Source organism: Capra hircus, chromosome 17 (genome assembly GCF_001704415.2).
Source record: "Capra hircus breed San Clemente chromosome 17, ASM170441v1, whole genome shotgun sequence".
In the NCBI taxonomy this organism is placed as follows: Eukaryota; Metazoa; Chordata; class Mammalia; order Artiodactyla; family Bovidae; genus Capra; species Capra hircus.
Window position 1 is genome coordinate 10091231 of NC_030824.1, and position 24243 is coordinate 10115473.

Consider the following 24243-nt stretch of genomic DNA (forward strand, 5'->3'; position numbering starts at 1 on the left):
CTCAGCTTTCTTCACAGTCCAACTCTCACATCCATACATGACCACTGGAAAAACCATAGCCTTGACTAGACGGACCTTGGTTGGCAAAGTAATATCTCTGCTTTTCAATATACTAGCTAGGTTGGTCATAACTTTTCTTCCAAGGAGTAAGTGTCTTTTAATTTCATGGCTGCAATCACCATCTACAGTGATTTTGGAGCCCCTCAAAATAAAGTCTGACCCTGTTTCCACTGTTTCCCCATCTATTTCCCATGAAGTGATGGGACCACATGCTATGATCTTCGTTTTCTGAATGTTGAGTTTTAGGCCAATTTTTTCACTTTCATTAAGAGGCTTTTTAGTTCCTCTTCACTTTCTGCCATAAGGGTGGTGTCATCTGCATATCTGAGGTTATTGATATTCCTCCCGGCAATCTTGATTCCAGCTTGTGCTTCTTCCAGCCCAGAGTTTCTCATGATGTACTCTGCATCGAAGTTAAATAAGCAGGGTGACAATATACAGCCTTGATGTACTCCTTTCCCTATTTGGAACCAGTCTGTTGTTCCATGTCCAGTTCTAACTGTTGCCTCCTGACCTGCATACAGGTTTCTCAAGAGGTGGGTCAGGTGCTCTGGTATTCCCATCTCTTTCAGATTTTTCCACAGTTTATTGTGATCCATACAGTCAAAGTCTTTGGCATAGTCAATAAGGCAGAAATAGATGTTTTTTCTGGAACTCTCTTGCTTTTTCGATGATCCAGCGGATGTTGGCAATTTGATCTCTGGTTCCTCTGCCTTTTCTAAAACCAGCTTGAACATCTAGAAGTTCACAGTTCACGTACTGCTGGAGCCTGGTTTGGAGAATTTTGAGCATTACTTTACTAGTGTTGCTGCTGCTGCTAAGTTGCTTCAGTCGTGTCCGACTCTGTGCGACCCCAGAGACGGCAGCCCACCAGGCTCCCCCATCCTTGGGATTCTCCAGGCAAGAACACTGGAATGGGTTGCCATTTCCTTCTCCAATGCATGAAAGTGAAAAGTGAAAGTGAAGTCGCTCAGTCGTGTCCGACCCTCAGCGACCCCATGCACTGCAGCCTTCCAGGCTCCTCCGTCCATGAGATTTTCCAGGCAAGAGTACTGGAGTGGGGTGCCATTGCCTTCTCCGAAGATCGCACAGTCTCAGAGGAAAAAAAAAAGTTGGGAGGAAGAGTGCTATGGCAAGGTTTGAGTAGGCAAAGGAGGGTGCCTGTCCCCTTTAAGATGGCCCCGCCCTTCACGTCCCGCCCCCAGGGCACCGCCCACTCGGAAAGGCTTGGCCCAAGCCCCGCCGCCTGCCGTATCCAGCCCTCCCCAGCTCGCCCAGGCCCCGCCCTCCGCGGAGGAGTGCTGTCACGTGAGCCGGGCTGCGGCGCCCAGCTCCGCGCCGTCATGGTGGCCCCGTTGTATGGCTCCCCGGGCGGCCGCCTGGCCCGGGCAGTGACGCGGGCGCTGGCGCTGGCCCTGGTGCTGGCCCTGCTGGTCGGGCTGTTCCTGAGCGGCCTGACCGGCGCGATCCCGACCCCGAGGGGCCAACGGGGACGGGGGATGCCGGTTCCGCCCGCCTCCCGCTGCCGCTCGCTGCTCCTGGACCCCGAGACGGGCCAGCTGAGCCTGGTGGATGGCCGCCACCCTGACGCCGTAGCCTGGGCCAACCTTACCAACGCCATCCGCGAGACCGGGTAAGGGTTGGCCGGATCTCGCGCGGGCCGGCCGGGGGAGGGAGTTGCGTGGGCGCCGGGCCTCGCCGGCCCCTAGGACCGGCCTCTTGCCGGTGACAGAGTCCCATCCTTGTCTCCCTGCGGGCCAGTTTCCCTCCTCTGAGGCTGCAGCGCCGTGGTTGGGTGGGGCCAGTGCAGCCTCCCTCAGCTCACCGGGGCCAGTCTGCCTTCTGCCAGGGATGAGAGGACCTCTGTTTCCCTGGCGACACAGTAATCCCCACATAGGCCAGCACTTTCCTCCTCCAACCCCCGTCTCACTCCCAGGGACCGGAGGGATAGTACTGCCTCTCCAGGAGAAATTCTCACTTCCTTGGTTGTAGATTACCCTGTGGGTGCCAGCCCCACCTGCCTCCTTTCTGGAACCAGAGCAGCAGGACTGAGCTTGGATTCCAGGCCAGTCTGAAAACAGAGAGTCCCCGAATTCACAAAGACCCAGATGGTATCCTTGCTTGGCTTCTGCTCCCCGCTTCCCTCGTCTCTCCTGGTCCAGGGGAAAGTCGCTTGTCCAGATGCTCAGTATGGAGCCAAGGACTCCGTCTTTGGCAGTCACCGTCACTGTCCTTGTCACTGGGCTCTGGGCTGTCATTCTGATGTCTGGCTCTTACCTAACTCCTCTGCCTGTCTGGGCTCTCATTTCCCCATCTTGTGGCTTGGAATTTGAGGATATGCTCTGCCTGGGAAGTTGGGCGGTGCCTTTCTCAGGCCTTGTACCAGGGCTTGTGCCCATTCATTCATTCACTCACTTACCTGGTGTGCTTGGCCATGGGGACACAGAGTTGAGGGGCCCCCCATTCAGTGGGGGAAACTGTGAGGAGGGAAAATCCTGGAAGTGGGGAACATCTGCCTCCTAGGCTTGTCAGCATGGCCCAGGCCCAGGACCCAGGCTGTGTGGAGGGTCTTAGGGAACCCTGTGTGTCCCTAAGGACACTATCCCATCCTGGACTCATCCAGTTTGCTGGCATGCATTCATTCCTGCAGGTGTTGGGGAGACACAGGACACTGAGGACACCCCAGTTCTGGGGCTTTGTGGCACTTGGGAGGGTGTTAGATAGACAGATAGACCTAAGATTGTGGGAAGAGGTTTTACTGCAGACACAGGAGCTGAGTGGGGCTAATCTGGGAGGGGTTCCAGGGAGAGGAAGCCACAGGGTGGGCTGGCATCCACAAAGGAAACCAGAACTCTTTGAGATATGACTCTAGAATCTGGTGACCCAGTCTCTGCTGACTCATATATTTTTGGCTCTGCTTAGCAGAGCTAACTGGAGAAGGAAGGCAATGGCACCCCACTCCAGTACTCTTGCCTGGAAAATCCCATGGACGGAGGAGCCTGGTAGGCTGCAGTCTATGGGGTCGCTAAGAGTCGGACATGACTGAGTGACTTCACTTTGACTTTTCACTTTCATGCACTGGAGAAAGAAATGGCAACCCACTCCAGCGTTCTTGCCTGGAGAATCCCAGGGACGGGGGAGCCTGGTGGGCTGCTGTGTATGGGACTGCACAGAGTCGGACATGATTGAAGCAACTTAGCAGCAGGAGAGCTAACGGAGAAGGCACCGGCACCCCACTCCAGTACTCTTGCCTGGAAAATCCCATGGATGGAGGAGCCTGATAGGCTGTAGTCCATGGGGTCGCAAAGAGTTGGACAGGACTGAGCAACTTCACTTTCACTTTTCACTTTCATGCATTGGAGAAGGAAATGGCAACCCACTCCAGTGTTCTTGCCTGGAGAATCCCAGGGACGGAGGAGCCTGCTAGGCTGCTGTCTATGGGGTAGCATTAAGTTGGACACGACTGAAGTGACTTAGCAGCAGCAGAGCTAAGAGAACATGACAGTCTTTGCCTGGATATCAGCTGGGAGAAGGCACAGAGGTAAGGCTCAACATGGGAGAGGGGCTTTGGCCCCAGCAGTTCCCCACTGGGCTGTGTTGCTGTTACGGAAAACAGAAAAGTGGGGAGAGGGCTCCCATGATTGTGCTGGATGGAAAGTTCTTCCAGGCTCAGCTCTGGTGCAGTGTGACTTGGGCAAATCACTTCACCTCTCTGATCCTGTTTCCTCCCTTGAAGGTGAGGTTGGAAGGAAAATTCAGGGGGATCACAGAGTATCTCTGTTTATTTACTAAAGGAAGGAGTGAATGAAAGAGAAAAGAAATGGGTGTCTTCTGCTCCTGTTTTACAGCTGGGGAAACTGAGAAGTGGAGCCTGGTCTCTTCTACACTCCTTGCTCTCACTTCACCGATCCAGCATCTTTTCTGTCCACGCTGCCCCTTTCCTTCTGGGTCTGACAGCATTTGGGACTATGATGGAGGGAAGACTGCATGGGAAGCCCCCATTTTTTAAGCTGGAAAACAAGCCCTCAGACACCCTCTTTTTTTGGGGGTGGGGGGAGGCTGCGCTCTGCAGCTTGTCGGATCTCAGTTCCTGGACCAAGGACTGAATCCAGGCTGTGGAAGTGAAAGCACCGAATCTTAACCACTAGACCACCAGGGAATTCCTCCCAAAGACACTCTCTTGAGAACTCAGGAGTGAGATGTAAGAAGCACAGCTGGGGTATCCTCTTTACTAAGCAACTGAACCTCTGATCTGGGGTCGACTGACTTGTCTCAATTTTTGGAGAGTGGAAATCATGATTTGACTCTTCTGTTCGCCTAGAATTGACATCTTTCCCTCCTCTCTGTCCCTGAGTTTTCACTAGATCCTGGAATTTTCAGGATAACTTACGTGGTCCCTTCACCCATAATCTCTCCTTTTTCAGTTGTGCTGTATCTGACTGGACTGACAGTCCCCATGAAGCCTGAAACATTTAGGGCTTGACACTTGGCGGATCAGAGATGCCCCCAGAGGCAGCGCCTGCCCCAGCCTGGCTCTGGCCTTGGTCCTGGGGAGGCTGACCCCCTCCAACCTTACCTTTTCTGACCTGATCCCCCCCAACTAGCTGTTTGATCTGAATTGCCTTCAAGTTGAGAGAGGAAGTAAATACCAATAAGAGGGAATTAACCTAATAGGAAGCTGGGAAACAACCCAAATCTACCACCCAACAAGCAGAAACACAGCCTAGTAAAATGGCTAATTATCACCCAACTCTTTTTAAAAAATTTTTATTGAAGTATAGTTGATTTACAATGTTGTGTTAGTTTTAAGTATATAGCAAATTGAATCCATTATACGTATACATATAGCCACTCTTTTTTTTTTTCTTAAGATTCTTTTCCCATATAGGCCTTTAAAGAGTATTGAATAGAGTTCCTTGTGCTTTACAGCAGGTTCTTATTAGTTATCCAACTGTTTCTGTGAAAAGTCACAAAAGATCAACTTTACATGTAAATGGAAAAGGAGTGATAGACACAGATAAGGCAGGACATCCCACATAGTAGAGGACGTCCAGGGCACACTATACGCTGAAACAGCAGTGATGGGGAAGGGAGATCTGTGACCTGCTCGTGTCCCGGGCTTCCCTGGTAGCTCAGTGGTAAAGAATCCGTCTGCCAGTGCAGGAGACATGGGTTCAGTCCCTGGGTTGGGAAGGTCCCCTGGAGGAGGAAATGACAACCCACTCCAGTATTCTTGCCTGGGAAATCATGGACAGAAGAGCCTGGTGGGGTACAGTCCATGGGTTGCAAAAGAGTCAGACATGACTGGGCAACTGAGCATGCACACATGCTCATTTCGCAAGAATGGTCTGGCTCTTCTCAAATGTGGCCTCTTCATTAAACCCTGGCGTCATCTCAGACGTATTTGTTGCCCCTGACATAAAATCACAGTGTGGGCCGTAGACTTTCCAGAAAAAAAAAAAAAATTGAGGAAATAGATGCAGTGCAGCTGACTTTTATTTTTGTCAAACAAGTGCATTAGAAACAAACCAGAACAATATTTATTGATCTCTTCCCTTTTCATCTTCTAAAGTGATCAGCTATTTTAGACCCAAACAAGCAGAAAGGCCATGATCTCTGAATCAAGAATAGTCTAATGGGAACATTTTTCTTTAGAAACACTCTCTTCTCAGTAGTCTGCTTTTTGTTGTTATTGTTGTTGTGTTTTTGTTTTTTTGTCCAGGAACTGGGATAGTATCTCAAACTTGTCAGCCAGCATGGCAGTGAGGGATTCCAGAAGTCATTTGCTAATGTCCAAACCTTCCCATTTTACAGATGGGAAAACTGAGGCTGAAAAAGTACGAAGGTTTGGTTTGCAGCAAGGTTTCAGGTTTAACAGTAGAGAGATCTAGGTTCAGATCTTTACCTGGACACTTACTACAGGTGATCAGGAGCAGCTCACTCACTTTCGTGGTGAGAATGGTGACAGCCTTGCAAGGTTCTGGAAAAGAGTCATTTGATAAGGGCTTAAGGCCTGAAGCAACAGAGGAATCCTCAGAGATCAGCCTCAGGGGCTTCAGCACCGAAATCCTCTCCGAATGAAGGTCTTTCCAAGGTGTTCTGGAAAGATAGGCTGAAACCCACCTGACCAGGTTTTTTGAGGACGCCAGTGAAGTAAATAAATTTCACCGTGCAAATGGAATCACCCCGGTTGCCCTTTGGAATAAGGCAGCCCAGGGAGGAATGCAGGAGGCACTGTAATGAGGCACTGTCTCGACTCATTCCTTGTTTACAGTACCGTGGCCTCGCCGGGAGTGGATTATTATTGTCCACTCATTCTTTTCCTTTTCATCCAGCTTGAAAGAGTCACGCTGCATTCTTTTATATTTTTGTACTTAATTATTAGGTTAATAGTTAATAGTACTTAACTGTTCTGGGCTTCCCAGGTGGCGCTAGTGGTAAGGAATCCACCTGCCAGTGCGGGAGATGCAAGAGATGTGGGTTTGATCCCTGGGCTGGGAAGATCCCCTGGAGAAGGAAATGGCAACCCGCTCCAGTATTGCCTGTAAAATCCTATGGAGAGGGGTGCCTGGTGGACTAGAGTCCATGGGGTTGCAAACAGTCGGGCATGACTGAGCACACACTTAACTATTCATGGTAAAAAATTCTAGCAGTTTAGAAAGGTGAGATGGGATGTGGAAGATAAACTGTGCCCCCATTCTTTCTTTTTATATATGAAACCACTGTGAGTTCTTTCTTCCAGAATTTTCTGTGCCTAACAGGCCTAAACATATATACATACATGTGTGTGTACTGGTGTGTGTCTCTCTGTGTGTAACGTTTGTGTACTGGTGTGTGTCTCTGTGTGTGTAACGTGTATGTGTACTGGTGTGTGTCTGTGTAACGTGTGTGTACTTGTGTGCGTCTCTCTGTGTGTAACGTGTGTGTACTTGTGTGCGTCTCTCTGTGTGTAACGTGTGTGTACTTGTCTGTGTAACGTGTGTGTACTGGTGTGTGTGTGTAACGTGTATGTGTACTGGTGTGTGTCTCTGTGTAACGTGTGTGTACTGGTGTGTGTCTCTCTGTGTGTAACATGTGTGTGTACTGGTGTGTCTCTCTCTGTGTGTGTAACATGTGTGTGTACTGGTGTGTCTCTGTGTGTGTAACGTGTGTGTGTACTGGTGTGTGTCTCTGTGTGTGTAACGTGTGTGTACTGGTGTGTGTCTCTGTGTGTGTAATGTGTATGTGTACTGGTGTGTGTCTCTCTCTGTGTGTAACATGTGTGTACTGGTGTGTGTCTCTGTGTGTGTAACGTGTGTGTACTGGTGTGTCTCTCTCTGTGTGTAACGTGTGTGTACTTGTGTGTGTCTCTGTGTGTGTAACGTGTGTGTACTGGTGTGTGTCTCTCTGTGTGTGTAATGCTTTTGAGCATGAAGTAATCCTGAATCTACCATTTGTCCTTCTCTAATCCTGTAGTGTCTGACACCTCCTTACACACAGCAGCCTGTCATGAGGTTCCCTACGCCCACTGCATCTATGGGTAGGTTATTGTGTTAGGCCCCTAACACCAGATGTTTCGAGAAGGTCCAGGTTTCTCCAGCTCTACTCAGAAATGCCAGGGATTTCCCTGGTGGTCCAGTGGTTAAGACTCTGAGCTTCTACTGCAGAGGGCACAGGTTCTATCCCTGATTGGGGAACTAAGCTCCTGCAAGCCAAACAGTACAGCCAGAAGAAAAAAAAAAAAGGGTTGCTGTGAACAAGGACCCTCCTACGCCTCCATAAGGGCTGTGAGAGTCCGGGCCACAGGGTGGGTTCTCGCCACTGCCTGAGTCCGCGGACTTGGCACCATGGCCTTAACTGAGCCTGCTCCCCGCCAGAGAGCTTTTAAGGAGGGGCTCTCTGGAGGAAGGCCACTGACCTTTCAGTTATCACCAAGACTTAGCATCTGAACAGCTTTTTTGGTTTTAGGTAATTTGTATACATTCTCTCTTGATTCCCTGTGATTTTTTTTTTGCGAGGGGTCAAAAGTAAATCTACATACTGGGCTCTGTTTGAGATTTCTTCCCACCACCAAATCTACTGGAGTTCTCTTCTGGCACCTGCCATGACAACCCTCTGAAGTGGGAGTCACTTTGCCCATTTTACAGGTGAGAAAACCGAGGCCCAGTGAAGGCAATTTGTCCAAAGGTACACAGTCAGTAACAGACAGACCTAGGGATTCAAAATCACCCTGAGGGAGCCACAAGCCCAGGCTCTTTTTGTTTTCTGCTCTCCTTGAAATTTAAGACCTCTCTTCTAGGCTCTTGTGTTTTCCTGTCCTTAGCTGTGATTCTATGTGAGCCATGACCTGGAAGTCCATGGCTCTCATATTCCTTTGGTAAGAACTGATCCCTTCACCTTTAAGGACTAAACAGTTGCCCACAAAACTCAGTTACGTTAGAGACTCAGAGCACATGCTCTGCACTGCTAGTCTCAGCTCCTTCACTTACTTGCTGTGTGACTTTGGGCAAGTGGCTTCACCTCTCTGAGCCTCGGGTCCCACAGCTGTACACATAGGAAGAATTTAGAGTGAGAAGTAAACATGTGATGTGCTTAGCACTGGGAGTTGTTATCCACTGTGTCGGGGCCCCATCACACGTCCCCGCAGCTCATTTTATCTTGCGGCTCAATTTCTTTGCTTTGGAACTTCCAGAGCTTGCCCTTCTTTCTTTTACTTTCCCTCTCCTCCCTCTGACCCCCTTCTTCCTGCAAGCTCCTACTTAAACTTCAAAACCCGGAGCAACTATCACCTCTTCTGAGAAGCCTTCCTAGATTTTACTCAGTAGCAGCAGGAGTGTACCTCCTCAGGGGATCCTTTTCTCGTCACAGCAGTTGCATTCATTCTCGTATGCCCTTTGTGTCCAGCTCCCTTAGGTGGTCCCAGAAGCTTGATTGGCGAAGCTTTGGGGTGTGAGTGTTCGATAGTCATTATCTCTGCTGTATCTTCTCTAGGGCAGAGCTGTTCTTGTCCTGGAGCTCTTTGGTGGCTTTGTAGCCAACTCTCCATGGGACAGCCCTGGCTCAGCCTGGCTCTCCTGTCATGTAACTTCTTCAAGGTTTCACCGGTGTCTTCTGTCGCCCTCATTTTCTTAAAAGAAATTACCTTCACAAATGTTTTCCTTAGTTACAGAAGTCACCTGGGTGAATATTTCTCTGTCCTTGGAGCAAGGATGAAATCCAGAACCATAAAGGAAAGATAGGACAAAGCTGAAAACCACTCCATGGCAAAAAAGAAAAAGGAAAAACCTATTAAAATACAGGCATTTTCCATATCAGTGACAAGCCAGTGGGCTACTATGTATAGAGAGAATTTCACCAAATGAGACGTCCACACGCTGCAACTAGAGAAAGCCCACCACAGCAACGAGACCCAGCGATGCCAAAAATAAATAAATAAATGCATTTTTAAAATTAAAAAGATATGGAAATGACTAGAACAGTGCCTGGCGCGAAGGAAACCCTCACTAGGGAGCGGCTGGTATTATGGGGGCAGGGCAGGAAGCAAGGGTTAGTTCAGCTCTGTTTGTCAGCATCTGTTAAAAATAAAAGTCCAAGTATCCTTTGACCCAGCAGTTCTGTTTTTAGGGACTCAGCCTGAGACGTGCATGGAGACAGACCGACAGACATCCATGTGAATGGCAGTTCGCCACTGAGTTGTCATCTGTGGTTTAAAGCTGCAGACAGCCGCAAGCCGAGCTGAGCGCCCCTTTCACACTCGCCGCCTCGCTGACCAGGTGTCCCCCTCTCCTACCTCTGCAGGTGGGCCTTTCTGGAGCTGCACACGAATGGCCGCTTCAATGACAGCCTGCAGGCCTACGCCGCGGGCGTGGTGGAGGCAGCTGTGTCCGAGGAGGTAAGGGCCTGGTCTGTCGGGGAACCTGGGACTCCCCCCGCCCAGCAAGCGTGTTCCCTAGAGAGCTTCGGAGGTGTCTGAGATGTGTGTAGGGGGCTCTCCCCCACCCCCAACCTTCCATCCAGTTGGGAAGAAAAGACTCACCTGTTTTTGTTAAACATTTACCCTGGGTACTCCTTGATACATGTGAAAACACAACGCGTTTTCAAGTTACAAAGCTTAATAATAAAATAAACGCCCAAACTAAACCCTAGAATGTTGCTGCTGCTACTGCTGCTGCTAAGTCACTTCAGTTTTGTCCGACTCTGTGTGACCCCATAGACTACAGCCCACCAGGCTTCCCCGTCCCTGGGATGCTCCAGGCAAGAGCACTGGAGTGGGTTGCCATTTCCTTCTCCAATGCATGGAAGTGAAAAGTGAAAGTGAAGTTGCTCAGTCGTGTCCAACTCTTCACGATCCCATGGACTGCAGCCTACCAGGCTCCTCCATCCATGGGATTTTCCAGGCAAGAGTACTGGAGTGGGGTGCCAGTGCCTTCTCTGCCCTGGAATGTTACTAATATTAATTGAAATCCCCTTCTCAACACCATTCCCCTGCCTCCCCTAGCCCAGAGACGCACACCAAACTACACGGGGTGGCTGCCATGCCCATTCCCTTTCATTCCTTCATTCATTTTTATTGAGATAGAATTCACATGCCATAAAATTCACCATTTTAAAATGTGTACACTCCAGTGGTTTTTACTATATTCATAAGGTTGCATGACCACCACCACTGTCTAATTCCAGAACATTCTCATCACCCCAGGAAGAAACCCCATACCCGTTAGCAGTCACTATCCTTTCCACCCTTCCACCCAGCCCCTGGCCACCGCTAATCTGCTTTCTGTCTCTACGGATTGGCTTATTCTGGACAATTCCTATGAGAGAGATCATACAGTACGTGGCCTTGTGTGACTGGCTCCTTTCACTTGTTTTCAAGTTTCCTCCACGTTTTAGTGTGTGTTAGAACTTTATTCCTTTTTATGGCCGAATAATATCGCATCTTAGGGATAGACAGTTTTATTTATCCATTCATCAGTGAGTGGAACGAGTTATTTCCACTTCCTTCCTTGGGTTAAACTGGCTTTACTACATTTGATGAAGCTGTAAACAAGCTTTTGTGTTGCTTTAACTGCCTTGGGGCTGTTTAAAAGCGGTAGTCACACCTTTCAGAAGGCATTGGGAATGGGTGAGGCTGTGGTGTGCCAGCCGTGCTCCCACGGGGTGCGTGGGGGTGTGACACCCCTGCTGGACAGTAAGTCTGCGTTGGCTTGTAGAGCTGAACGCTCATGTCCCGCTCATGTCCCTTAGGACCCAGCGGCCCCGCTCCTCAGGCGTGTACCCTAGAGGTGACCCGAGGATGCGCATGCGGGGTTCAGAGCAGCCTCCGAGGTGGGAACACTCAAATGCCACCCGCAGGTAGCCCCCAGGCAACCGGCTTGCGGTACCAAACACAGTGCAGGCTGACAGAGCCGTGAAAATGAACGCGCAGCGTGCTGGGTCTGAGACGCATAGTGGTGAGGGGTCAGAGCACGTCACAGGAGACGGGATACGGCCTGACAGCCTTCTGTTAACTCCCTCTCCTCTTTCTGACCCCCAGTTGCAGTTGAGGTGCCCTCCTGGGACCTCGATGTCTGGGGAGAGGTCAGACACTGGGTCAGGCCCTCGTGGTTTGGGGTGCCCAGTGGTAAATGAGGCGCGAGTCCATCTCTCATGGTCCTCGTAGCCTGAGCCAGGAACATGGAGGCAAGGCCCAAAGTGGTTCTCACGTGAGGAACCCCAGACACACATGCCAGGCTCTTTGCCCATGTTATCTCCCTGAGGTTGCACACCAGCCCCCCAGGGAGGCTCTGGATCAGCTGGGGTGGCGGAGGCCACTGGGGTCATGTGGGCTCTGGTCCTCCAGCCCGGCCCAGGCTAGTTCATGTGGCAGTTGAGGGCAGGGGACTGGCACGAGATTCTCTTGCCAAGTTCACGGTTGTGTCCTCAATGAGGCAGGACATAGTAGGTGCTCAACAAAATTGGTCATTGACTGACTAACCACATGTATAGATTGTGGTGAGGGCGGGGGTCCTCAGTAGCAGAAAAGGTGTCATCTAGGACAGATGGTGAATGCTGAAGGCTTTCAGAAGAGGGAGGCGGCCAGGGGCATTGGGCCCTGTTGGGAGGGAGTAAGAGCTGGCTGGGTGAGAAGGGCCCTGAGGGACCGAAGCCGGCATGGGCGAAGGTGCAGGGGTGTCCCCACCAGGGCTTCTGGACTCTCTGGAGACCTGGATGGGAGTGGGGCCTCTGAGCCCGAGTGGGGGCCAGGGGGATCCTCAGGGAAGAGAGCAGCCCTGCTGCCCCATCCCTGCCCTCGCCCACCTCACCACTCCCCCGCCCCCAGCTCATCTACATGTACTGGATGAACACAGTGGTGAATTACTGCGGCCCCTTCGAGTATGAAGTCGGTTACTGCGAGAGGCTCAAGAACTTCCTAGAGGCCAACCTGGAGTGGATGCAGAAGGAGATGGAGCTGAACAATGGCTCTGCTTACTGGCACCAGGTGGGCGCAGCCCCCATGCTTGGAGGGCTGGGGCGGCAGGTTGGGTCAGCTTCAGGGACCTGCTGCCACTGCAGCTGCCCCTGTTCCACTGGCCAACCTGTCTCCCACTCCTATCAGCCAGCCCTGTCTTCCTCCCTCCATCCCCCACCCACCCACCCACCCATCTGCCTACCCATCTGCCTCCCCGTCCATTCTCACATCTCTCCAACCTTCCCTCCCTCCATGTCCACCCTTCCCTTTCTGCCTCCTACACATCCATCTCTCCACCCACCCACCCGTCTCTCCATCCACCCCCCCCACCCCCCCGTCTCTCCATCCACCCCCCCCACCCCCCCGTCTCTCCATCCACCCCCCCCACCCCCCGTCTCTCCATCCACCCCCGTCTCTCCATCCACCCCCCCGTCTCTCCATCCACCCCCCCACCCCCCGTCTCTCCATCCACCCCCCCACCCACCCCCCGTCTCTCCATCCACCCCCCGTCTCTCCATCCACCCCCCACCCCCCGTCTCTCCATCCACCCCCCCACCCACCCCCCGTCTCTCCATCCACCCCCCCGTCTCTCCATCCACCCCCCCCCACCCACCCCCCCGTCTCTCCATCCACCCCCCCACCCCCCATCTCTCCATCCACCCCCCGTCTCTCCATCCACCCCCCCCACCCACCCCCCGTCTCTCCATCCACCCCCCCACCCCCCGTCTCTCCATCCACCCCCCGTCTCTCCATCCACCCCCCCGTCTCTCCATCCATCCCCCCCACCCACCCCCCCCGTCTCTCCATCCATCCCCCCACCCACCCCCCCGTCTCTCCATCCATCCCCCCCCACCCGTCTCTCCATCCACCCCCCCCACCCACCCACCCGTCTCTCCATCCACACCACCCACCCAGCCACCCCTCCACCTACCCACCCATCCTTCCATCTGTCCATCCATTTACGCATCCATGCATCTGGTTTGTCCGCCCAGCTCATCTGTCCACCCTCCACAAGCCTGTCCATCTTTCACTCTCTCCTTATTCATCCATCCGTCACCTACCTGCCCATCTTAGCCCGGTCGTCAAGATCTTCTGTCCACCCACCTTGTTGCTATATCCTGTTTGGTTACCTGTCACGGTTCATCATCTGCCTGTCTGTCCATCTGCCCTCCCTTCTACCTGTCTAGCCATCTTGCTGACTGACCACCTTCCCTGCTTCATTCCTCATCTTTCTGATCAGAGTCTCGGCACGCATCTGTCTGTCCATCTGTTGGTCCATCCCCTCTGCTCTCTCTCGGCTCTTCATAAATCTCACCAGGGGCTGCCCTGTTGTTCCAGGGTGATGCCGCAGCCCATAATGTGGCCTGAGAAGCCCGCGACACCCTCTCCCTCCCCAGCCTCATCGCCTGTCGACCTTGATCTGTGCTCTGGCCTCTGGCCTCCTCCCAGTTCCGTGAACAAGATGTTCTACCTCTTGCCTTGGGGCTTTAGAACGTGCTGTTCCTTCTGCCTGGAACACTCTTCTTCCTCCCCCTCTGTCTGGCGCCCCCCACCACTCCTCACGGCCGCCTGCCCTCTCTGCACTTCCTGGTAGCACTCTTACAAGGCATTCAGTGCCTGTCTGCAACCAGACTCGGGCCCCATGAGGACAGGCAAGGACCACATCCGCTTTGTCTGCTGTGCGGGCCCTAGTACCTAGCACAGGGGCTGGCGCATCGTCAGTGCTTTATAAGTGAAGGTTTGCTGCGCACTGACAGATGAGGGAATGAATCCATCCTGTCCTGTCCATCTACTTCAGCACCTGCCTGGGCGTCTGTCCTTCTCTCCACTCTCCCGTCCATCTAGATGATTGCCTTTCTCTCCGTCCTCTTGTTTACTTCAGCAGCCACCATCCATCTATCAGTCCTGCCCGTCCATCCATCTGTCCTTCTGTCCATCTGTCTTACAGATGCTTGCTAAGTGCCTGGTGTATGTCCAGCCCAGGCCAAGGCCCCATGGGGGACCCAGTGATGTACTCCGTGGTTACAGGACAATGGCAGTGACTGGGGAGAAGTCAGCCACATGAGACCAGTGCCCTGAGCCAGCAGCATAGCCAGTAACGAAACTCAGAACAGGGAGCAGTCCACAGTGGGCCAGGGCAGGCTGGGAGGCTTCCTGGAGGAGGTGGCTTTGAGCTGCGCCCTTATGGGGGTGATTTGGGGTTGGCACAGAATGGAGACATGCAGTTAGGTGATGGCAGGAGGGTGCTTAGCTTGGAGGGGTGGCTGTGGTTAACCATTGCAGGAGTAGGTGTGAGCCTGGGGGAGAGGCCTCACACTCCCTCTGCCCCCATCCCTTTCCCCCCACCAGGTGCGGCTGACCCTCCTGCAGCTGAAGGGCCTGGAGGACAGCTATGAAGGCAGTGTGGCCTTTCCAACTGGGAAGTTCACCATCAAACCCTTGGGGTTCCTGTAAGTGCCACCCCCAGAGTGCATAGGGCAGGGGAGAGGGCTATGCGCCTTGCAGTCAGACTGGCCTGGGTTCCAGTACCAGCCCTGCCACTTCCTGGCTACATGGCCTTGGACCAGTTGCCAGATCTCCCAGTGCCTCAGCTTCCTCCTCTGTGAAATGGGTACATAATGCAGGTGTGGTAGCCCTCCAGCACCCTGGCCCTCCACAGCCTGTTGCAGATCTCTGGGGACCTTGAAGACTTAGAGGTGGCCCTGAATAAGAGCAAGACCAACCATGCTATGGGCTCTGGCTCCTGTTCTGCCCTCATCAAACTGCTGCCTGGCCAGAGTGACCTCCTGGTCGCCCACAACACCTGGCACTCCTACCAGTACATGCTGCGCGTCATGAAGAAGTACTGGTTCCAGTTCAGAGAAGGGCCCCAAGGTGGGTAGACGTGGGTGGATCTCTGTGTGTGGGCATGTCTGTCAGTACACAGTGTGCGCAGGGCTAGGAGGTGTGGGTCTTGGCCCTATATACACTGGGGTCACTGTAAGGCCACGCTAAGAGTTCATGTTATTGTTAACTTGTTTATTTCCTTTTAATTTTTATCTCAGTGTATCATCAGCAAGATACTGCTGCGTAACAGATCACCCCAAATTTAAAACAAAGGCTTAAAATAGCCATTTTTTTTTTACTCACAGTGTCTGTGGGTGTCTGTGGGTCAACTGCGTGGTTTTGTTATTCTGAACCAAGCCTCCTGACCTTGGCCAGGCTCGCCAGTGCTTCTGTATCCAGCTGGGGTGGGCTGGCTGACCTAGGATGGCCTCATCTGCATGTCTGGGGGTTGCTGTCGGCTGGGATGACGTGACAGCTGGGCTACATGGGCATTCGTCATCCCACAGGCTAGCTCAGGCCTGTTCCAGTGACATCTGGGTGGGGAAGTGTGGAAGGCCTCTTGAGGGCCCAGTGAAACTGGGCACAATAATCTGGTGCACAAAGCAAGTCAAGTGCCCAGTTCACGTTCAAGAAGTGGGGAAATAGGGACTTCCCTGGTGGTCCAGTGGTTAGACTTCACCTGCCAATGCAGGGGATGAGGGTTTGATCCCTGATCGGGCCCCTGAGATCCCACATGCCTGGAGGCCACAAAACCAGAACATAAACAGCAGAAGCAATATTGTAACAAATTCAGTATAGACTTTAAAAATGATCTACATCAAAAAGCAATCTTAAAAAAAAAAACAACAACCTACGTAAGTCACACACGAATGTTCTAGAAAATTGGAAAACACGGCAAAACGATACACACACAGTAACAGTCATTGGAACACTCCGCAGCCCACAGGGGATCATTTCTGTGAAGGTTTAGTTACTTTGTTTTCCCGGACTTTTAAATAAAATGTACCTCAGAGTTCCATTTGTTTAAACATTTTTTTATACTAGTAATGTGTCAGTGCGATCTCACTGCCACAAATTCCAGCACTAGAGATGGAGAAATACATCTCCCTTGATGCCCTCCTCCCGTATTCCAGACCTCTCCTAAGAGGACAGCGCTGATGCCATTATGGTTTGGATCCATCTAGATTTGGGGGGATGCATTTATATGTGTGCATCTATGGACCTCCTAAAAATGAATAGACTTGAGACTGTCCAATGGCTAAGACTCTGTGCTCCCAGGGCAGGGGGCCCGGGTTCGATCCCTGGTGGGGGAACTAGGTCTTATTTACATACCACAATAGGGAGACGTTGATCAGAGAGGACCAGCTCCCAGTTAGAAGACAGGTAAGATTTTTAAAGTCTACTTCCCCTGAAGCACACCGTGGTGACTGTGGTTAACAACACAGTATTGTATACTTGAAACCTGCCAAGACAGCAGACCTTAAGTGTTTTCACCACACACACAACAAGGGTAGCCGTGTGAAGTGATGGACGTGTAAATTAGGTGATGGTGGCCATCCTTTCACGGTGTCTACATCTGTCCCAACATCACCGAGTGCAGTCTTAAGCACAATTTTTATTTGTCCTTGGTGAAGCAGGGGATAACCCCTCCCCCCCCAAAAAAAACAGAGTGTGTACTCTGAGACTTCTGGGTGTATGCTCTCTGAATTATCTTTTTTTGCAGTAGATTTTTGCAAGAAAAAAGGAAAGCCAAAAAAGGTATAATAATTTAAAAATTATGTATCCATTTTGCTACTAGCTTTTATACCAATGGCCTGGTTTGCTAACTCTCAGAAAGAATGGAGTGGGGGGCTTCCTCTGATGCCCCCGAGTCCTGTTGGGTGGCGGTGCGGGGGTCCCCATATGGACTTGTCCGACCAGCCCCCACACTGCCCTCTTTCCGGCTCACTCTCGCCCTTGCAGCGGAATCCGCCCGGGCTCCTGGCAACAAGGTGATCTTCTCATCCTACCCTGGTACCATTTTCTCCTGTGATGACTTCTACATCCTTGGCAGTGGGCTGGTGAGTCATCTTCTGTGTTACCTTTCTCCTCCCCCGGGCAGCTTCTCACCTGGCAGCTTGGGTGCAGCAGGTGGACAGTCCCCACCCCCAACCCCGGGGTGAGTCCGTCCTCCACCAGGGGGTGCTCTCAGAAAATGGAGATCCCAGGCCCCAGACCCTGCGGTTGACCGGGACCTCTGCATTGTCACCCAGCTCTTGGGAAATTGTTGGTCTGGGCCCTTTAAAAATATCCTTTGCCCCAGTGACCTTGTTTTGTGTTTACATATTTAGGAAAAGCCATTTCTCTCTCCACCGTGACTCTGCTGCTTCTTGTTCTGCTTTTCCTCTGGTTTTTCACAAAGCCCCCTCTAAACCTGGCCGGGTTCTCTGCATAAGTGTTGTTTATTCCAGCGTGGTGTTCTTATCCGTTTTCCTGGCTGGGTGCCAGACTCTCAGAAGTCTGTTCCTGGCACCCCTGGTGGATTTCAGCAAGCCCTGTGGTCACCAGGGCAACACTGCAGAGGAGGAAAAAACATCCCTTAAAAAACAGACTAGATGCAGAAGACACCAGTTCCTGGGGAGTGGGATGGAAGGCCTTTTTTGTTTCTATTAGTCTATGAGAGGAGCAGGGCATTTAGTCCCCTTAGATGTGGGAACAAGCCTGAGAGGGGCCAGGCAGTGGGTGAGGGGACCCCCTTGCTGCGGTCTGGGGCTGGGAAAGCAGGAGTGAAGCCTGGGGAAGGACAGTGGATCCTTGCAGGATTGATCCCGGTTTGATTCTGTTACCTGGAAAGTGTCCAAATGGGAAATTTACCTTCTATTGGGGTTCTTAACTGTTTCTGTGCCACGGGCTCCTGTGGCCATCTGGGGAGCTGTTGAATCCCTTCTTAGAATAATACTTTTAAATGCATAAACCAATATACAGGGTTATAAAGGAGACCAATTACATTGTCATGCGTTTATCGAAATAGTATTTAAGTAGGCTTTTAATATACAGGCATACCTCGTTTTACTGCACTCTGCAGATACTGTGATTTTTACAAATTGAAGGTTGTTAACAACCCTGCACGTCGATCAACACCGTTTTCCCGCCAGCATCCGTTCATTTTGTATCTCTGTGTCACATTTTGGTAGTTCTCGCAATATTTTTCATTTTTTCATTATTACTGTATTCGTTACGGTGATCTGTGATCAGTGATCTTTAATATGACTATTGGAATCATTTTTTTTTTGTTTGTATTGTTTTTGTCTTTTCTGTTTTAAAATTAAGATATGTGCATTGGTTTTTAAGATAATACTGTTGCACATTCATACTAGACTTTAGATTAGATAGTATAGATGAGATAGCATTTGTTCAGTTTGTACCTCTGTGTCACATTTTGGTTATCCTTGCAACAGGTTTATTTTTTCCATTATTATTATTTTCATTGCAATGATCTGTGATTAGTGATCTTCAGTGTGCCTGTTGTAATCAGTTTGGTATTTTTTTTCGTTTCAATTTTTAAATTGGGGCATGCACATCGGTTTTTAAGAAATGATACTATTGCACATTTATAGTAGATTTATAGTAGACTGCACACTTAGAGTAAATTATATAGATTATAGTATAGTGGAAAGGCTTCCCAGGTGGCTCAGTGGTAAAGAATCCACTTGCCAATGCAGGAGACACAAGTTCAATCCCTGGGTCAAGAAGATCCTCCGGAGAAGGGCATGGCAACCCACTCCAGTATCCTTACCTGGACAGAGGAGCCTGGCGGGCTGCAGTCCATGGGGTCACAAAGAGTTGGACTTGACTGAGCAACTGAGCACACACACGCACACACGCACACGGTATGGTGGAGTTCGACTTGACTGAGCAACTGAGCGCACACACACACGGTAGGGTGCACACAGCTTCTTTATGAGCTGGGAAATAAAAATTCATGTGACTTGCTTCCTTTCAATATTTGCTTCCTTACGGTGGTCTGAGACAGAGCCAGCCTCTGGGGTCTGCTGGTAGGTGCTGCTTTATTAGCATGTTAAATAAGCAACTGGTTGCAGGTGGGCCGCCTGCCATAATTTGGAAGGCACAAGGAGCATAAACGATCTGAGTTGTGTGCAGTCTTGTCGCATGGTGGGAAAACATCCATGACCTCTGTTGGTGACTGTCTCAAGTACCGCTAATAACATTGGCATGTCACCCACGTTAGCAGTGGAAGATGCTGCGTTTCAGTTTGATGGTAGTACAAATAAAGGTGTTCTGATTCCGGACCCACGTCTGTAGACTCCCTAAATACTGCTTCTGAGGCCAGTTTTTTGTTTTTTTAAAAAAGAACTAGTCAGCAGTTCGGAGCCACGAATGGTGCAACAGCGCTGCCGCTAAGTGGCGGCACGCCCCAGCAGTGAGTCAGGCGACCCTTCAGTGCAGCGGCCCCTGGTCTCTCCCCCAGGTGACCCTGGAGACCACCATCGGCAACAGGAACCCGGCCCTGTGGAAGTACGTGCAGCCCAAGGGCTGCGTGCTGGAGTGGATGCGCAACGTTGTGGCCAATCGCCTGGCCTTGGACGGGGACTCCTGGGCCGACATCTTCAAGAGGTTCAACAGTGGCACGTGAGTGGGCACCGTGGCTCCCCCACCCAACCTCCCTACTAATACTCAGGACCCCGGGGGCACCTGACGTGGCACCAGGGCCACACACCCCACCCTCTTTGCAGAGTCCTCTTGTTTCATATGTGGGGAAATGGAGGCACAGGGAAGGAAAGGGTTTACCTCTCTCTCGCAGGCTCCTCCACCTGGGGAAGGCTCCCAGAGAAAGGCCAGGAGGAAACGTGGAACTTGAGAGCTCTGGGGATAGTGGGGAGGGCCGTCCGAGGAGGTGGACATGGGTGGATGGGGACCCTGTGAGCCAGAGACACCAGAACTGGATTGGACAGGGTCTTAGGATGTTGGGCAGAAAAATTAACCTTTGTTCCAGTAAGTACTAGGGAGCCACAGACTTCTCCTCTGGAGAAGGTAAGCAGCATGATGAGAGGAGAGTGTGAGAACAGCTGGGCGAGCCACAGTGTCCAGGTGATGGTTGAATGGCCAGACACGCCCCAAGCACCCTGGCTGCGTGATTCCTGGCTGTGTGTGGCCCACAGCAGGCGGCTGGGGCAGCAGCCCCGGGTCTGTTCAGCTCTCCCTCCTGGGGTCTGGCAGGTACAACAACCAGTGGATGATCGTGGACTACAAGGCGTTCGTCCCTGGCGGGCCCAGCCCTGGGAGAAGGGTGCTCACTGTCCTGGAGCAGATCCCGTGAGTACCCAGAAAGGGGCAGGGCACCCCAGCAGCGGAAGCCACCTTGGCGGGGGCCCAGAGGCCGCTGAATGTGTGTGGGAGGGAAGACCTCAGGAAGGTGAGCCTGGAGGAGAAGGCAGCCACAGATTGGGCTCAAGATTTGGGACATAATCTACCCGCGGGCAGTGGGGAGCCTTCGGGTGTCCTTGAGCACAGCAGTGCCTGCGGGAGCCCTCTCTCTCACCATTTGCACCCCGTTTCTCTTCCTGGTTGCAGGGGCATGGTGGTGGTGGCTGACAGGACCTCGGAGCTCTACCAGAAGACCTACTGGGCCAGCTACAACATCCCGTATGCCCTGCTTCCTGGTATTCCCCTCCCTTTGCTCAGCTCTCCATGCAGAGGAGGGGTCCTTCCCTGGTGATTCTTTCGCTCCACCAAGCAACCCACCCTGGGACTTCTCTGGCGATTCAGTGGATTAAGACTCCATGCTTCTATTGTGTGGGGTGTGGGTTCAGTCCCCTGGTTGGGGAACTAAGATCCCGCAAGCCATGTGGTGTAGCCAGCGGGGGGAAAAAAGAAAAGAAAAAGTAAAATTCTTTCAAAAAAAGGAAGAAACCCACCCCACACCCCTCTTCACCAGGAAAGCCCTGACAGTTTGTGGGTATAGTTGTGAGGTGGGCATCTGTAGGGCCTCCCAGTCTGCACCCACCGCAGGGTGGTGGGGAGTGGCCTGCCTCAGGTGCCGACCCCTGCCGTGGGCCCCCAGCCGGAGCTGCTTTAATCGGCTGCACAACCAGCACCCCTTACCCCTCACGGTGCTTTTCCTAGATTATTTCCTTTGATCTGTACAACTACCGCATGTGGTAACCACGGCTCCTATACCCGTTTCACAGATGATGAAACTGAGGCCTTGAGAAAGTAACTAAAGTTCCCAAGGTTCCATAGCTGGTCAGTAGTGAGGTCAAAATTTGAACCCCACATCTCTTGGAGCCCAGACCTTTTACTTGGCCACCCCACGAAACCGCCGAGCAGCACAAACAAAAGACATGATTATTGTTATCCTGACCGTCAGGGTTGTTAGTGTTCATGTCCTGGCACGACTGCCCTCTCTGCCTCCCAGGCCGTGGCCGGGTAAAGTCAGGGGGGCTTGTGAGTGACCATCCTTGTCCCCGGCAGGTCCTTTGAGTCTGTGTTCAATGCCAGCGGGCTGCCGGCGCTGGTGGCCCGCTACGGGGCGTGGTTCTCCTACGATGGGAGCCCCCGGGCCCAGATCTTCCGACGGAACCACTCACTGGTGCATGACCTGGACTCCATGATGCAGCTTATGAGGTGCGAGGGGGCGACTGGGAGCCCAGAATCGTGTGGCGGAGCTTTATAGTAACTCATTTCCGCCTCCCGACAAGCCAGGGGTCAGCAGAGGGTGATGCATCCGTGACAGCAGGACTGAGGCGTCGGCAGGTCCTTGGACAGCCGAGGGCACAGAACGTGCCCCTGTGGTCCTCGGGGAGCACGCTCTCCCTCAGGGGATGCAGAGGTCCATCCCGTACTCACAGTGATGTTGACGTGTAACAAGTACTGTCTGAACTCCAGGAAATGATGTGAAGGGTCAAAGCGGGGCCTCTAGCCTGGCCTGGAGTGGGGGCCCAGAGGGTTACCCGGAGCAAGGGATGGCAGAGCCGAGGGCTGAATGATGGGTGTGGAGTGACCAGCCAAGGCGGGTGGGTGACGGAAGCCCAGGTGGCACATTGAACGCAGGCAGCTGGGTTAGGGGACTGCCGCTTGGAGTCCGGTCTCCCCTCCCAGCACAACTGGTGTTTCCTCTCCTTCCACGTCCAGGTATAACGACTTCTTGCACGACCCCCTGTCACTGTGCAAAGCTTGCACCCCCAAGCCCAACGGGGAGAACGCCATCTCGGCCCGCTCTGACCTCAACCCTGCCAACGGCTCCTACCCCTTCCAGGCTCTGCACCAGCGCTCCCACGGGGGCATCGACGTGAAGGTGCCAGGCTCGGGCAGCTGTGGGTGGGGTGGTCAGAGTTGGGGGGAGCCGCAGGGCTTCCTGGGTTGGGATGACTTAGCCACCTGCCCTCCCCGCACCTGCAGGTGACCAGCACGGCCCTGGCCAAGGCCCTGCGCCTCCTGGCGGTCAGCGGCCCCACGTGGGACCAGCTGCCTCCGTTCCAGTGGAGCACCTCGCCCTTCAGCGGCATGCTGCACATGGGCCAACCTGACCTCTGGAAGTTCTCGCCCATCGAGGTCTCTTGGGACTGAGGTTCTGTCTCTGCTATGCTGCCTTCTGCCCTCGCTGACCCCAGCGGGGACCACCCGACTGGCTGCCACCCTGCCCTCCCGCCTGCCTCCTCTGCAGGGGAGGGGGCATCATCGCCCTGCTGTGCCCGGATGTGGACCTGGGGCAGGGCCGGGTTCCTTCTTGTCTGGGCGGCCTCCGGGGTGGGGAATGGAACCCCAGGGGGCGCGGGACTGTTTCCCCTGCCTGGGTGATGCAATCCCCATCTCCCTCTGTGTCTCTCTCCTGCTTTTTTCGCTACCATCCTTGGGACCCAGGACCTGGTCCTGGGCCCCCAGTGGGGCCAGCAGGAGAGGCCCCAGTGCCTACATCCCAGCACTGTTCTGCCTGTGGCTCTGGAGCTTTGGCTCCAGGTCAGTGTCACTCCTCCCATCCCCATCCCAGCCCGTCCGCTCCCTGGGGTTTCTCCTCCTGGAGAACGGAAACTGGAAACCCTACAAAAAACCAAAGTTTCTGGCTACCTGTGGCAGGAGAGGCCTGAGCGTCCTGCCCTCCTCAGGGCCAAGCAGGAGTGTCAGTCCCTTGGCTCCAGCTTCGTGGCCCCCGCCCCCCAGTGCCGGCCTGCCTTGGCCTCCAGGCAGGGCCCACAGGCCCCCTGCTACCGGAACCACACTGCAGGCTGTGCTGCCATTAAATGAGAGAGGCCGAGGCCCCTGTGCTGTGCTTCTTGGGGTGGCGGGGACGGCGGGTCGGCGTCCTTTCTCTTCTCAGGTTTGAGTTCCGACCATTCACCCATGTACCCTCCTGTTCATCCTTCTGTGTATCTATCTGTACAGACACTCACCTGCCAACCCACTCACCCCTCGTCCGTCCACACGGTCATCCACCCGTTCGTCCGTCCAGCTTCCACTTATCCGTCCATCCACATACCCATCTGTCATCCAGCTACCCGTCTGTCTACCCATGCATCCATCCACCCATATCTGTTCATCTACCTAGCCATGTGCTTATTAAACACGTACTTTGTTCTGGGTCCCGTTGTAGGGCTCTGTTAACCACCAAGGCCTACCCCCACCTTCCCGAGTCCTACCAGGGGTGGCGGTGGGGGAAGACATATCAGTGCGAGAGTCCCTCCCCATCTGATCTTACCCAGAGCCTCCACTGGAGACAAGACTGTGCCATGCCTGGGGAGAGGAAAGCACATAGTCCTGGGGTCAGAGGCCTGGGTTCGAATCCTGTCTCCAGCTCTTACTAGTTACGGTACTAACTTCTCTGTGCCTGCATTACCTCAACTGTTAAATAGGTAATGACGTGAGCAGCATTTCCCTGTGTGTGTGTGTCTGTGTGTGTGTGCGCGCATGCACGCGCATGCTTGGAGGAGGGTGAG

At 52.8% G+C, this 24243-nt stretch overlaps 1 protein-coding gene across 1 annotated transcript; it reads left to right on the forward strand.

Moving 5' to 3' along the window:
- Positions 1354–23564, forward strand: PLBD2 (phospholipase B domain containing 2). Its single transcript, XM_018061180.1, has 12 exons — positions 1354–1693; positions 9838–9931; positions 12359–12517; positions 14837–14937; positions 15147–15361; positions 17276–17373; positions 19782–19942; positions 20531–20626; positions 20885–20956; positions 21785–21937; positions 22445–22607; positions 22712–23564. The coding sequence occupies exons 1-12, from the start codon at positions 1404–1406 to the stop codon at positions 22877–22879; spliced, it is 1770 nt and encodes a 589-aa protein (XP_017916669.1). The 5' UTR covers positions 1354–1403; the 3' UTR covers positions 22880–23564.

What these genes read in the sequence shown, in the direction of transcription:
- PLBD2 (XM_018061180.1), top strand. Translation starts at nt 1,404, where the DNA reads ATGGTGGCCCCGTTGTATGGCTCCCCGGGCGGCCGCCTGGCCCGGGCA. An exon ending in AGGCAGCTGTGTCCGAGGAG is followed by an intron (nt 9,932 to 12,358) that starts GTAAGGGCCTGG and finishes CCCCGCCCCCAG; the next exon opens with CTCATCTACATGTACTGGAT. An exon ending in TGGGCCAGCTACAACATCCC is followed by an intron (nt 20,957 to 21,784) that starts GTATGCCCTGCT and finishes TGTCCCCGGCAG; the next exon opens with GTCCTTTGAGTCTGTGTTCA.